Raw genomic sequence first — 11,958 nt, forward strand, 5'->3', positions numbered from 1 at the left:
AGCCTCCTGAGTAGCTGGGATTACAGGCATGCGCCACCATGCCCAGCTGATTTTTTGTATTTTTAGTAGAGACAGGGTTTCACTATGTTGACCAGGATGGTCTCGATCTCTTGACCTCGTGATCCACCCGCCTCGGCCTCCCAAAGTGCTGGGATTACAGGCGTGAGCCACCGCGCCCGGCCTCGTAACTATATTTTTTAACTGATGTTTTGTAGACCACGGAAATAAGACAAATGAGATTCCAGGACTCTTTTATTACGGAGACTTAACACTGAATGAGAGCCTAGGAAAGGGAACTTACAAGTACCACAAAACCCTGGCTTAACAGGAAACAAACCAACAAAGGCCCTCCCTACAAATGAATAACCTGCAACCTTCCACCACCTTCCAAAGGTGGGGAACGCCAGAATCCTGGTTCCCAAGTCAAAAACCAGTAGGGCCCAGACGATCCAGAATCACCTTGAGGAGAAGGCAAGGGGCGCCGCGAGGGGTCACTGCAGACGCCCGCCGGGCCCGCTAACCCCGACCGCCCCCCGGGAAGGAGCAAGGTAGGGCGCTCTCCCCTCCTCCTCCGCACTCGGGGATCCAGGAAGGAGAAGAAAGAGACTCTGAGCCTTCCCGGTCGGTCACGGGGGCCCGCGTTCCCCACCGGCTGGATTCCCTCGGTCCCAAGGAGCGCAGGCCGCACCCCCTCCCCACCTCCGCGCTCAGCGCGCGCGCCTGACCTACGACCTCCGCGAGAGGCGTGTGCCGGACCCGGAACCCCCCGCCCCGGCCCCAGCCCTGGCATCACTCACGGAGCCCGAGAGCCGCCGTCAGCACCGACCACGGCCAGCGCCTCCTGTCTGGGGCTGCAATCACCGCCCAGGCTCCGACGGGCGCTGCCATCGTCCAGCCGTTGCAGTCGTCGCCGCAGCGTCCCTGAGCCCCGGTCCTCGCTGAGGTTGGCTCCGCTTGGGGAAGAAGGTTCTGATCTCTCCGCCACCCGCACTAGGTGGCACCTCCACGCTGAGCTCCCCACTCTGGCCCCAGCCGTGGCTCGCCAGCTCTGCACCCTAGCCTCAGCCCCGCTCCGGCCCTCGCTGTCCGCTCATTGGCCTGCCCGCGCCCTTTGAAGGACGCGATTGGAAAGACAGGCTGTCCATCACCCATCCGCCAGGAAAGGCCCGCCTCCTCGGTCCCACCCAGGCGCCTCGGCCCCGCGCGGAGGCCGGGTCTGCAGCGGTCCCAGGCCACGCCGAGCCCTCCGCCTGCCTGCGTGGCTGTCCGCCTGTGGGCCCCGCCAGCCAGCATCTCCTCTGCCTCTCTCAGGGTCCGGTCCCACGGTCCTCTTCATTGTCTCTCCTCGCCATGGGTCTTTGCTGGGTACTAACCTCGCCTCTGTTTCAGCTCTTCTTGGTCTCTGCCGACCTCACCTAACGAAAAAGAAGGAATTCATTTACCTTTAAAAGAAAGAAAAAACAGAAAGAAAAATAGTGAGGCATTCGATTGATGGGGGAGAGACTTCTGATTCAGTCGTCCAGGTAGAACACATTCCCCTTGCCCTGTCTCCAAGGCCTGTCCTTCGCGTGTGAACTAGATAATGTATGTGTTGCAATTTGAGAAATCTGGTGGTTTAAAAAGAAGTCTCCATTTTGCCTTAACCACCTCTTAGGAACCTCCCTCTTGGTTTCAGAAGGATGGGAATCTGGAACTCTTTCCTACTACCTAGAAAAAAAATGAAAGTGCTTTTGGATTGCTTTGCTTTTGCATGTCAGCGTTCCTGTCTGTGTCTGTGAAAATTAGAATGCATAAGTTCCCCGACACTGGTTGCTCACCCTGCTCGCCTTGGGTTGCCTTGGCCTGGAACAGTCTGCCACCCACAGGTTGCCCAATCAATAGAAGTATTTGGAAGGATCGTTATGAAAATGGCTTACAAAAGGGAAAAATGGAGGGACAGGGGCACAAGAAAGATAAGTGTGAAGGAGAAAAAGGGAAGATTCAGGTGGGAGGCTGATAGTGAGGAAGGGAAACACGCTTTAGACAATTAGGACATGGGGGAGCGGATAATATGGTGAGAACCAAAATGCAACCTCTCACTTCAGGATTTTGTCTAAAGTCAGTCTTACCAATGCCACTCCTGATATCTGTGCTGTTTTAGCTAACATTGTAGTACGGCAAAATCAGAAGAACATTAGTGAGAAAAAAAAACCTAAAAAAGCATACTAGAATCACTTTGCCCTATTTCTGTCATTAGATCCTTTTGAACTGTGTCTCAAATGCCATAGGTTGGGAAAGATACCAATGCATTAATTCAACTATGGATGTAGAACACCAGGGCTTTACTCTCAAGAAGCACGTTGGCTACCAGTGTACACAAACAACTACTCGATTACATTTGTGAAAATGCTTGAAGAGTGAATGAAGGAGAAACCCAAAGCCTGCAGGGACAGTGGCTCTCAGCAATGTTAAAAGCCTCTCTGCTGATTGTGATGTACTCAGCCGCATATACCTCCCACTCCCAAAAACCACTGGCCCAAGAGGCATCTAGAAAGATTCACCAAGGATAAAACAGTTACGGTGGGCTTTAAAGGATGAATCAAAGTTCACCAGCGAGAAAACAGGAAAAGGTTTTCAGAGAACCAAAACTACCTACCAGGTGTGAGAAACATTAGGTGAACTCTGTGTTTTGCAACTTGAGGGGAGTGAGGGAAAGAGGGGAAGAGAGAATGCCGGAAAAGCAGGCTGCGGCCATATTTTGAAGAGCCTTGAGTTGTGTTTGTTCTGGAGGCAGTGGAGAGTGGCGAAAGGGCTGTAAGAAGTTCAGATCTGTATCTTAAAAAGGTAACCACTGCGGCAGGGCAAGAGTGAAGAGAGCAAGAAATAAGGTATTGACAGTGGTGATGAGAAGACAGGATTTGACAGACATTTCATGAAAAGAATGACAGGATTGGATATAAATTGGGTGAGAAGTATAATCAAGAGAAAAAGAATCCCAATTTCTAGCCTGTCTATCCTTGTCTTCGAGATCTGTTGCCAGAAGAAAATTGGAATGTGGGTGGTGTTCCAGGAACCCTGAGAATTTGACTCCTGGTGGATAACAATCAGAAAGATTCAAAGAGGAATCCTCAGGCCATCTTGAGAAAGATTTGCCTGAAGCCAAATCAGTTTAACAAAGTATGTCTTAATCCAGAAGCACTGTTGCTAGAAATTTTTGAAAGTTGGAAAATTAGAGTTCTAGTGTCTCCTCCCATTGGGGACAGAGACACCAAATTGGGGGAAGGAGAGTAAAAGGGTCCCTAGGGAGGTGTTTATTCTTACAGGAGAAGGCTGTATCACCAGACTTCTGTCTTCACTGTAGCTGAGATAAAGTGTTCCTCAAGATACCCGGTATCTTCCTGGGCTCTGCAACTGTCTGTGTACTACATTTGCTTCACAGGGACCGAATTCTAGGGAAGAATGTGCCCTGGACAGATAACGCAGACATTCCTCCTACCAAATAGGGATATTTCCCCCTGTCAATGAAGCAATCGATATTCTGAGTTTTGCTATTGTCAGTCTTTGTGCATCATCGTTATGACAGTCAAATGAGATACTCAGGTATTTAGCCTACTGAGTAAAAGACTAGTTCCTTTTTTAATGATTAGAGAGAAGTAGAAGTTGGGAGAAAAAAACCTAAAATGATAATAGCTATAGTAAATTCAAGTGGGTAAAGAGTGCAGAGAGACTTCTTGAGACTGAGGCTTTCAAGTATCTGAAGTGGTTACACTATTTTCTCTAACAAGTTATATTCTATTATTCCTCCTTTTTAGGAGAAAAGCAGTATAAACTTCTTAGGTGTCCAGTGCATCATTTTTTCAAGTTAGATTTTGATGAATAAACTATCCTGGCAATCTAGAACTTATTAACATTTTATAAGGTATTCTTATCCTCCCTCCTTTCCGGGAGCCCTAAGAAGAGCTGAAGACTCAAGTTAGGGCAGTTTTAAATAAAACAAAAAAGGGTGAAGACAGTGCTAGACCTCCAAAACTATTATTTTCTGTTGTCAAACTATAGGAAGAAAGTAGACAGTTTGGAGCCGGCCACATAGTACTTGCTAAATGTTTGTTAAAGAATGAGCAGGCCAGGCACAGTGGGTCACGACTGTAATCTCAGCACTTTGGGAGACTGAGGCAGTTGGATCATGAGGTCATGAGCTTGAGATCAGCCTGGCCAACATGGTGAAACCCCGTCTCTACTAAAAATACAAACATTAGCCAGGTGTGGTGGTGGGCGCCTGTAATCCTAGCTACTCGGAAAGCTGAGGCAGGGGAATTGCTTGAATTGAGGAGGCCGAGGTTGCAGTATGCCCAGATCGCCCCACTGCACTCCAGCCTGTGTGACAGAGCAAGACTCCGTCTGGGTGGGGGTGCGGGGGGAATGAGCAATGAGTTAATGAATAAATCGATGAATGCATGACATGAAATAAAATTAATGAATAGGTCTATTTTAGGATAGTCACTCTGTCTACTTGTTTCCTATCTTGGTTATTTGCTAGAATGACAATTCGCAATTACTGTTTGTTAGCACATTAGGGAAGCAGCAGCCTAGGAAAGCTAGAATAACACCATTTTAAGTTTGGCTTCATTTTAGGACTAACAAGGCACATTCCTTGCCTGTCATGACCCATAGTCATGAGATGTTTACATTTAAGGAAACAGTCTTAAGATACCTAGAAAGGACTCATTCCTACAACAGCAAGAAGTCCAAATGTCCTACTAGCCACAACAATATATGCCTTCAAGATCATCATAGTTATGGTTTGATGTATTCACATGCTAAAATATCAAGAATTGTCTTCTTTTTTTTTTTTTTTTTTTTTTTGAAACGGGGTTTTCGCTCATTACCCAGGCTGGAGTGCAATGGCGCAATCTCGGCTCACCGCAACCTCCGCCTCCTGGGTTTAGGCAATTCTCCTGCCTCAGCCTCCTGAGTAGCTGGGATTACAGGCACGCGCCACCATGCCCAGCTAATGTTTCATATTTTTAGTAGAGACGGGGTTTCACCATGTTGACCAGGATGGTCTCAATCTCTTGACCTCGTGATCCACCCGCCTCGGCCTCCCAAAGTGCTGGGATTACAGGCTTGAACCACCGCGCCCGGCCAAGAATTGTCTTCTTTAAGTCAACAGAGTAACAAATTTTGTCATGTTGTCTGCTCTCCCGCATGTAGACACAGCTTAGCTTAGCTTTTACATAGGTAAGACTACTATATAAGAAAAACTGGCCAGGCACTGTGGCTCACGCCTGTAGTCCCAAATTTGGGAGGGCGAGGCGGGCAGATCACAAGTTCAGGAGTTTGAGACCAGCCTGACCAATATGGTGAAATCCAGTCTCTACTAAAAATACAAAAATTAGCTGGAAGTGGTGGCGGGCGCCTGTAGTCCCAGCTACCTGGGAGGCTAAGGCAGGAGAATTACTTGAACTCGGGAGGCAGAGGTTGCACTCCAGCCTGGGCAATAGAGTTAGATTCCGTAAAAAAGAAAAAAGAGTGTTTCTCCTACTTTCTGAGGATGTCCTGCTCTGCAACAGAGTTCTAATAAACTTGCTTCTTTCACTACACTCTGCAACTCACCCTGAATTCCCTCCTGCAAGAGAGCCAAGAACGCTCTCTTCAGGGTCTGGATGGAGAACACTTTTTCCGGTAATGGAAGTACCAAAATGCAGTGAGCCATGATATGTCACTGCACTCCAGCCTGGGTGACAGTGAGACCCTGTCTCGAAAAAAAAAAAACCCTAAAATGTGTATTAAGGAATTTGGGACAAATTGTAATCATTCAGAATTATGCATTGAGCACTAGCTTTCCTATGGTACACCTCAATGCTAAATATTTAAGACTTTAAAATATAGTTAAGGAGCTATGTTGGCCGGGCGCGGTGGCTCAAGCCTGTAATCCCAGCACTTTGGGAGGCCGAGGCAGGTGGATCACGAGGTCAAGAGATCGAGACCATCCTGGTCAACATGGTGAAACCCCGTCTATATTAAAAATACAAAAAATTGGCTGGGCATGGTGGTGCGTGCCTGTAATCCCAGCTACTCAGGAAGCTGAGGCAGGAGAATTGCCTGAACCCAGGAGGCGGAGGTTGCGGTGAGCCGAGATCGCGCCATTGCACTCCAGCCTGGGTAACATGAGTGAAACTCCGTCTCAAAAAAAAAAAAAAAAAAAAAAAAAAAGAAGCTATGTCTACTGTATCTAATTAAAGATATTGGGACAATCGAACAGCAATCACACAATTGGTTGCCAATTCTACAGTAAAATTCAGTGTTGATGTAGGTGTCTTGCACTCTAAGAACTTACAATTGGAGGATATAAGATTGAAACTCAGTTATTTACCACATCTAGTTTGTTTTGACATGTTAAAGGATCTTTTTCTGGGAAGGTTAGAGTTTGGGATTTATCCAAAGGCAAACAAGGTTTTCAGCTGAAGAGAAAAGTCTGAGTGAAAACAGAGATGGGATTCACAAGGCTAGATAGGTAGGGCTTTTGAATACTATAATAAAACAGTAACGGCAAGAAACCGAGATTTTAACATTATTGAAAAATGCGAAAGAGAACAAATGAAACATCCAGAACTCAGTAACAGGAGAGAGTCTGGAATCTGCCACAGTGACATTGTCATTCATTGCCATTTATTAGCCATGAATATAAATAAAATTACAGTTTTTGAAATAAAAGGTCGATATTATACTGATAGTGACAACTTTGCTTTCTTCTGCGTCACTGATTTTCAAAGAGCAAAACCAAAAAGAAAGAAAATTGAAACGCAGTATCTGTAGAAAACAAACAGCCGGGCTGGTGGCTCACTCCTGTAATCCCAGCACTTTGGGAGGCCGAGGCGTGCGAATCACAAGGTCAGGAGATCAAGACTATCCTGGCTAACACGGTGAAACCCCCTCTCTACTAAAAATACAAAAAATTAGCCGGGCGTGGTGGCACGCGCCTGTAGTCCCATCTACTTGGCAGGCTGAGGTAGGAGAATCGCTTGAACCCAAGAGGCGGAGGTTTCAGTGAGCCGAGATCACATCACTGCACTACAGCTTGGGTGACAAAGCAAGACTCTGTCTCAAAAAAAAAAGGGAAGAAAGAAAACAGACACAACCAAAAGGTAGAATCCTAGCATGCAAACAACCACATGAGGGCGCGGGACTAAATAGCTTCGCGTTCCTTTACAGTGACAGGAAGACAAAACTAAGGTCGGCTCGTTGGTCTAGGGGTATGATTCTCGCTTAGGGTGCGAGAGGTCCCGGGTTCAAATCCCGGACGAGCCCTCTTTTGGAATCAGACTCTCGAATTGTATATTTTGGAGATAGATGAGTAAACGTAATAAATACAGGTCAGTCAGAGTAAACCACAAAATTGAGACTTTTGGAAACTTAGAGCACTCTTTACATTGAAATATTAAAAGTCCTCGTGAAAACGTAGAGAGTTTGCTAGTGATGCAGTATTGTACTATGAAAACGTTGTTCCTAGCTGTGTATTCTTGGATGCAGCGCGTGTATAGGGAGCTCAGAAGATCGGTTCTCTGTTGCCTATGGTTTTGTTTAAACTCACCCAGGACAGTGCCCCTCACCGGGGGTGGAGTATTTGCTGGGCGCCCCCTTTTCTTGGAAATGCTCATTGCCGAATCCTGTGACCTGCTAATCCATGACGCCCCCTGCTCGTTTGGAGGCGTTAAAGGATTCCGCACTAGGCATGTGTTTTAAATGGTACAAAGCAATTTGAATGCGTTGTCCTTGGGCGTACAGTAACCATACATTGTATTAATTGAGCCCACATGGGCCCTCGCTTCAAAAAACAAAGGGGATCCACATTTGAGCTCATGGGACTAGAATGCTTTCATTTAAATTTCTGAATGGACCATGTGGGTAAGAGGAAAAGTATATTTTTAGTATTTTGAGTGTAAAGGGTAAAAGCCTGGGCTCGTCCGGGATTTGAACCCGGGACCTCTCGCACCCGAAGCGAGAATCATACCCCTAGACCAACGAGCCGCTCTCGGCAAACGCGCTCCCGGCGCCTCCCTTCAGCCTTGCTCCGCCTCTCGCCGCACTTCACTAACAAGCCTGACCTGCGACCCTTCTCCTACCGCGTGTGCTCTCTTTCTCCAAGCCTCGGTCTGGAGCGCTGATCGGCCCGCCGCGTGGAGCTGCAGGGAGAGACGCGCTTGTGCCTGGCCCGGCCGTTCCAACGCCCGCATCGCCTGCTGGGCCTCCATGTTCGCACGCGCTCCCGGAAGCCATCTTCCGGAACCCGGGCTCGCCCCGGCGGTTCCACTGACGGGGTTGGCGCGCTCTGGGCGTCCCGGCTGAGGAAGGCGCGGGGCCGGGCGGGGCGCCTCAGGACACCGCCGGGTGCCAGGTCCCCGCGGCGCCCCGCCCCCGCCCAGCCAGTCAGTGCGCGCAGTCCCGGGAATGAAGACCCGGAGCCCGGCAGAGGGAAGAGAATACCCGAATCCTGGCTAAGAAAAGGGTGGTAGGCCGGGCGCGGTGGCTCAAGCCTGTAATCCCAGCACTTTGGGAGGCCGAGGCGGGTGGATCACGAGGTCAAGAGATCGAGACCATCCTGGTCAGCATGGTGAAACCCCGTCTCTACTAAAAATACAAAAAATTAGCTGGGCATGGTGGCGCATGCCTGTAATCCCAGCTACTCAGGAGGCTGAGGCAGGAGAATTGCCTGAACCCGGGAGGCGGAGGTTGCGGTGAGCCGAGATCGCGCCATTGCACTCCAGCCTGGGTAACAAGAGTGAAACTCTGTCTCAAAAAAAAAAAAAAAAAAAAAAAAAGGTGGTGGGAGACGCAATCCCAAAGGAGTGAATATTAAGTTAGCGCCCCGAACCTTCCTTTGGGATAAAGCACTCTTTAAACTCTGCTTGTATTGAACTCACCTGACATTCGTAACAATCAATCCCCTAGGTGCCACTGTATCTCCGTTTGCAGATGAGGAAACTGAGGCCCAGAGATGTTAAGTCACTCACAGAAGGCCACAAGACTGGGAGCTGGCGGTGGCGCTGGTCTGGGAACTCCCGAGGTCCTGGAGGATGGGAGAACTGGGGGCTGGGGCGTGTGAAAGAGACTGGAGAATGGGGGAGATGACTGGTACGTCGGTAGCTTGGAGGCGGGAAGGCAGTGGCAGAGGCCCGGGTCTTCTCCCTTCCACCCCCCACACATCTGGGCCTGCCCTACGGCCCTTCGGCCCAGCGGAGCGGGAGTCCAAGTGCCGAGACTCCCGCGGGTGTGGTTTCCCGGCCTGGGGTCTTCGGCTCGGCTCATCTAGCCTGCGTTCATCCTGCTCTCCCCGCTTCCTCCCGCCCGCCACCCTGCTCTCCCGCTCCTTGCAGTTTGTGGCCAGGTTGCAGAGGCCCCTTATTTCTAAAACCCTCTTGCATTCGTAGGCTACCTTCAGTTCCGCCTAAAAGGAATCCGTTGCTCTGTAGCCTGGTCAGACTGTTCTCCCAGGTCCTGGTGGTGCATTTTCCCTCTCCCTTGCTCGCTGAGAGCTTCCCACTTGCACCCGCTTCTCTGCGCTTTTTTCTCTCTCTCCCTCCCTCCCTTCCTTTTAATGCCAGTGAGCTTTGGGGGAGACACTCAGCGATAGGAGGTCAGGACCAGGGTTCATGCCCGTGGGGCGTGTAACAGGCAAAATGCAGCGAAGAAACCTCAGAACAAACAGCGAACACTCAAAAGCCTTTGGCCCACTCTGGTGATGTAGAGAGCCCTGTCGCTGGCTGGTGCAGGGGCCAGGTCTCAGGTGGGCAGCCCTGTCTACGGTTTCTATTTGCTTGAAAGTGCATAAAACTATTGACACTCTCTCCTTGTTTGAAACCACTTTTCTTCCTCCTACTGAGCTAAGATGTGAGAACTGGATGTTGTTTGTAACACGCTGTCCGGTAGTGTGAGGATGGGTCAGGGGTGGGGAAAGTTGGGGAGAGAGAAGTTTTCATCAGGGCAAGTCCTGAGCAGCTAAGTGTTGCCTTCCTTCCCTCTGAGAGTGTGCACGCCCTCGCTGGGGCTCTCCGCACTGCCTGAGCTGTATCCCACTCCTGGGAGCTCTGACTGACGTTGCGTGGAACATGACAAAGCTGGACACTTCTTCTGTCTTTGCTGAGTATACACTCTCAAGGGTTTTTTCTTTTCTTTTCTTTTCTTTTTTTTTTTTTTTTTTTTTTTGAGACAAGAGTCTTGCCCTGTCTCCCAGGCTGGAGTGCAGTGGCGTGATGTCAGCTCACTGCAACCTCCACCTCCCAGGTTCAAGCAATTCTCTTATCTCAGTCTCCCAAGTAGCTAGGATTACAGGTATGTGCCACCATGCCCAGCTAATTTTTTATATGTTCAGTAGAGATGGGATTTCACCATGTTGGCCAGGCTGGTCTTGAACCCCTGACCTCAGGTGATCTGCCCACCTTGTCCTCCCAAAGTGCGATTACAGGCATGAGCCACTGCACCCAGCCTTGTTTGTTTTTGTGCATTGTTTTAATTTTCCAAGCCTGGGGAGAGGGATCAAAAATAAAAATAAGTTCCCAAGTCTGCTTTTCCATTCCTTTAAGTTGTTTGTAATGGCTTCATAGTATCCCATTAAGATAATGACACATCCTCTTCTTAATTATTTTTCCACTGTATAAGTAACTGGTGTCAAACATTTCATTGATATTTTGTATATATACTTTTTTTTTTTTTTTGAGATAGAGTCTCACTCTGTTGCCCAGGCTGGAGTGCAGTGGTGCGATCATGGCTCACTGCAGCCTCAACCTCCTGGGCTCAAGTAATCCTCCCACCTCAGCCTTCCAGGTAGTGGGACAGCCATGTACCACCCACACCCGGTTAGTTCACCCACACCTGGGCTAATGTTTTTGTATTTTTTTGTAGAGATGGGGTTTTACTATGTTGCGCAAGCTTGACTCCAACTCCTGGGCTCCAGTGATCTGTCCACTTTGGCCTCCCAAAGTGCTGGGATTACATGCTTGAGCCACTGCGCCCAGCCCCTTTCCGTGTACTTTGGATTGTTTCCTTAGGACACACTCCCAGAGTTGGCCTGGTCAAAAGGATGAACCCTGCTCATCCACTTTTATAGCTTGTATAGCTCTTGGTACAATTCTGTGCTAAGGAGCTTGGCTTGGCTGGTTAGCAAGTAAGATGGAAACATGAAAGAAGAGAACCAGCGGCTCTTGGAGAACTTTAAAGCCCATGCTTTGATCTTTTAATTCCATTTAAGAGTTTTGATGGCATCAAAGCTTTTTTGAATGGTGATCATGTTAAAAGTATTATTGACGACAACAATTTTGACTTGGGGTCAGATGTGTAAGAGGGAGTAAAAGAAATTAGAAAAATTGTAAGTCCATTAGGAGATGATTAGAATAACTCTGGCATGATGTTACTGAAACTGTGAATGGGCATTTAAATCACTTGTAATGGGGATTCAGTGACTATTTTATAACTAAGGTTTGCTGGCCACTGAATTCTTACCCAATTTAGGCTTAAGTGGTGCAGACTTGGCTCTAAGAAGGTCAGTCCTTAGGAATGAGAATACATTTAATTACATGAGTTCACCACTCAAAGGAACTGTCTCACTAATTTGGCACACAGGACTGGCCTCATGCTCATATGCTGAGCCTTGTGTGCTGCTTGTGGGGTTATGTACTAATTGACTAGAAGGCCATGGCAGTTGTCTTGGTAGGTTTGTGTCACCCACAGCAAGCCTTGCTCCAATTTAAACAGAAACTTAGATCTGACTGAAAATTTGTGTCTGTTCCAGATTCTAGTCCAATATCCAGCAAAAGCTTCAGCTACATTTTACTAAACACATTTCTATTTGGTTTCCCTCAATCATCCTTTTTTTCTTTACTTTCTTTTTTTTTTTTAAGGGACAGGCTCTCGCTAAGTTGCCCAAGCTGGAGTGCAGTAGCTATCCCCGCTACTGATCAGCACTGGAGTTTTGACCTGCTCCAT

General features: G+C 48.3%; 1 protein-coding gene and 2 non-coding genes across 7 annotated transcripts in view; 1 reads left to right on the forward strand and 2 right to left on the reverse strand.

Moving 5' to 3' along the window:
- Positions 1–1,441, reverse strand: part of MPZL1 (myelin protein zero like 1) — a 65,874-nt gene extending 64,433 nt beyond the window's left edge. The window contains exon 1 of one of the 5 annotated variants that reach the window (XR_004272846.1): positions 798–1,089. Coding sequence is in view for 3 of the 5 variants with exons in the window: in XM_032291503.1 (XP_032147394.1) it covers positions 798–888 (91 nt within the window). In the remaining 2 variants the exon portion in view is untranslated. Of the gene's footprint in view, positions 1–797; positions 1,095–1,373 lie in introns of those variants that run through there. The other 4 variants (XM_032291503.1, XM_032291501.1, XM_032291500.1 and 1 more) reach the window with 4 other exon arrangements.
- A 5,774-nt stretch (positions 1,442–7,215) lies between these two features.
- Positions 7,216–7,287, forward strand: TRNAP-AGG. Its single transcript has one exon. It is a non-coding gene; the product is annotated as a tRNA-Pro (tRNA).
- A 648-nt stretch (positions 7,288–7,935) lies between these two features.
- On the reverse strand, positions 7,936–8,007 carry TRNAP-CGG. Its single transcript has one exon. It is a non-coding gene; the product is annotated as a tRNA-Pro (tRNA).
- Between the last annotated feature and the right edge of the window lie 3,951 nt (positions 8,008–11,958).

The sequence above is a fragment of the Sapajus apella genome, unplaced genomic scaffold (assembly GCF_009761245.1).
Source record: "Sapajus apella isolate SASKATOON/1434 unplaced genomic scaffold, GSC_monkey_1.0 scaffold25, whole genome shotgun sequence".
NCBI lineage: Eukaryota > Metazoa > Chordata > Mammalia > Primates > Cebidae > Sapajus > Sapajus apella.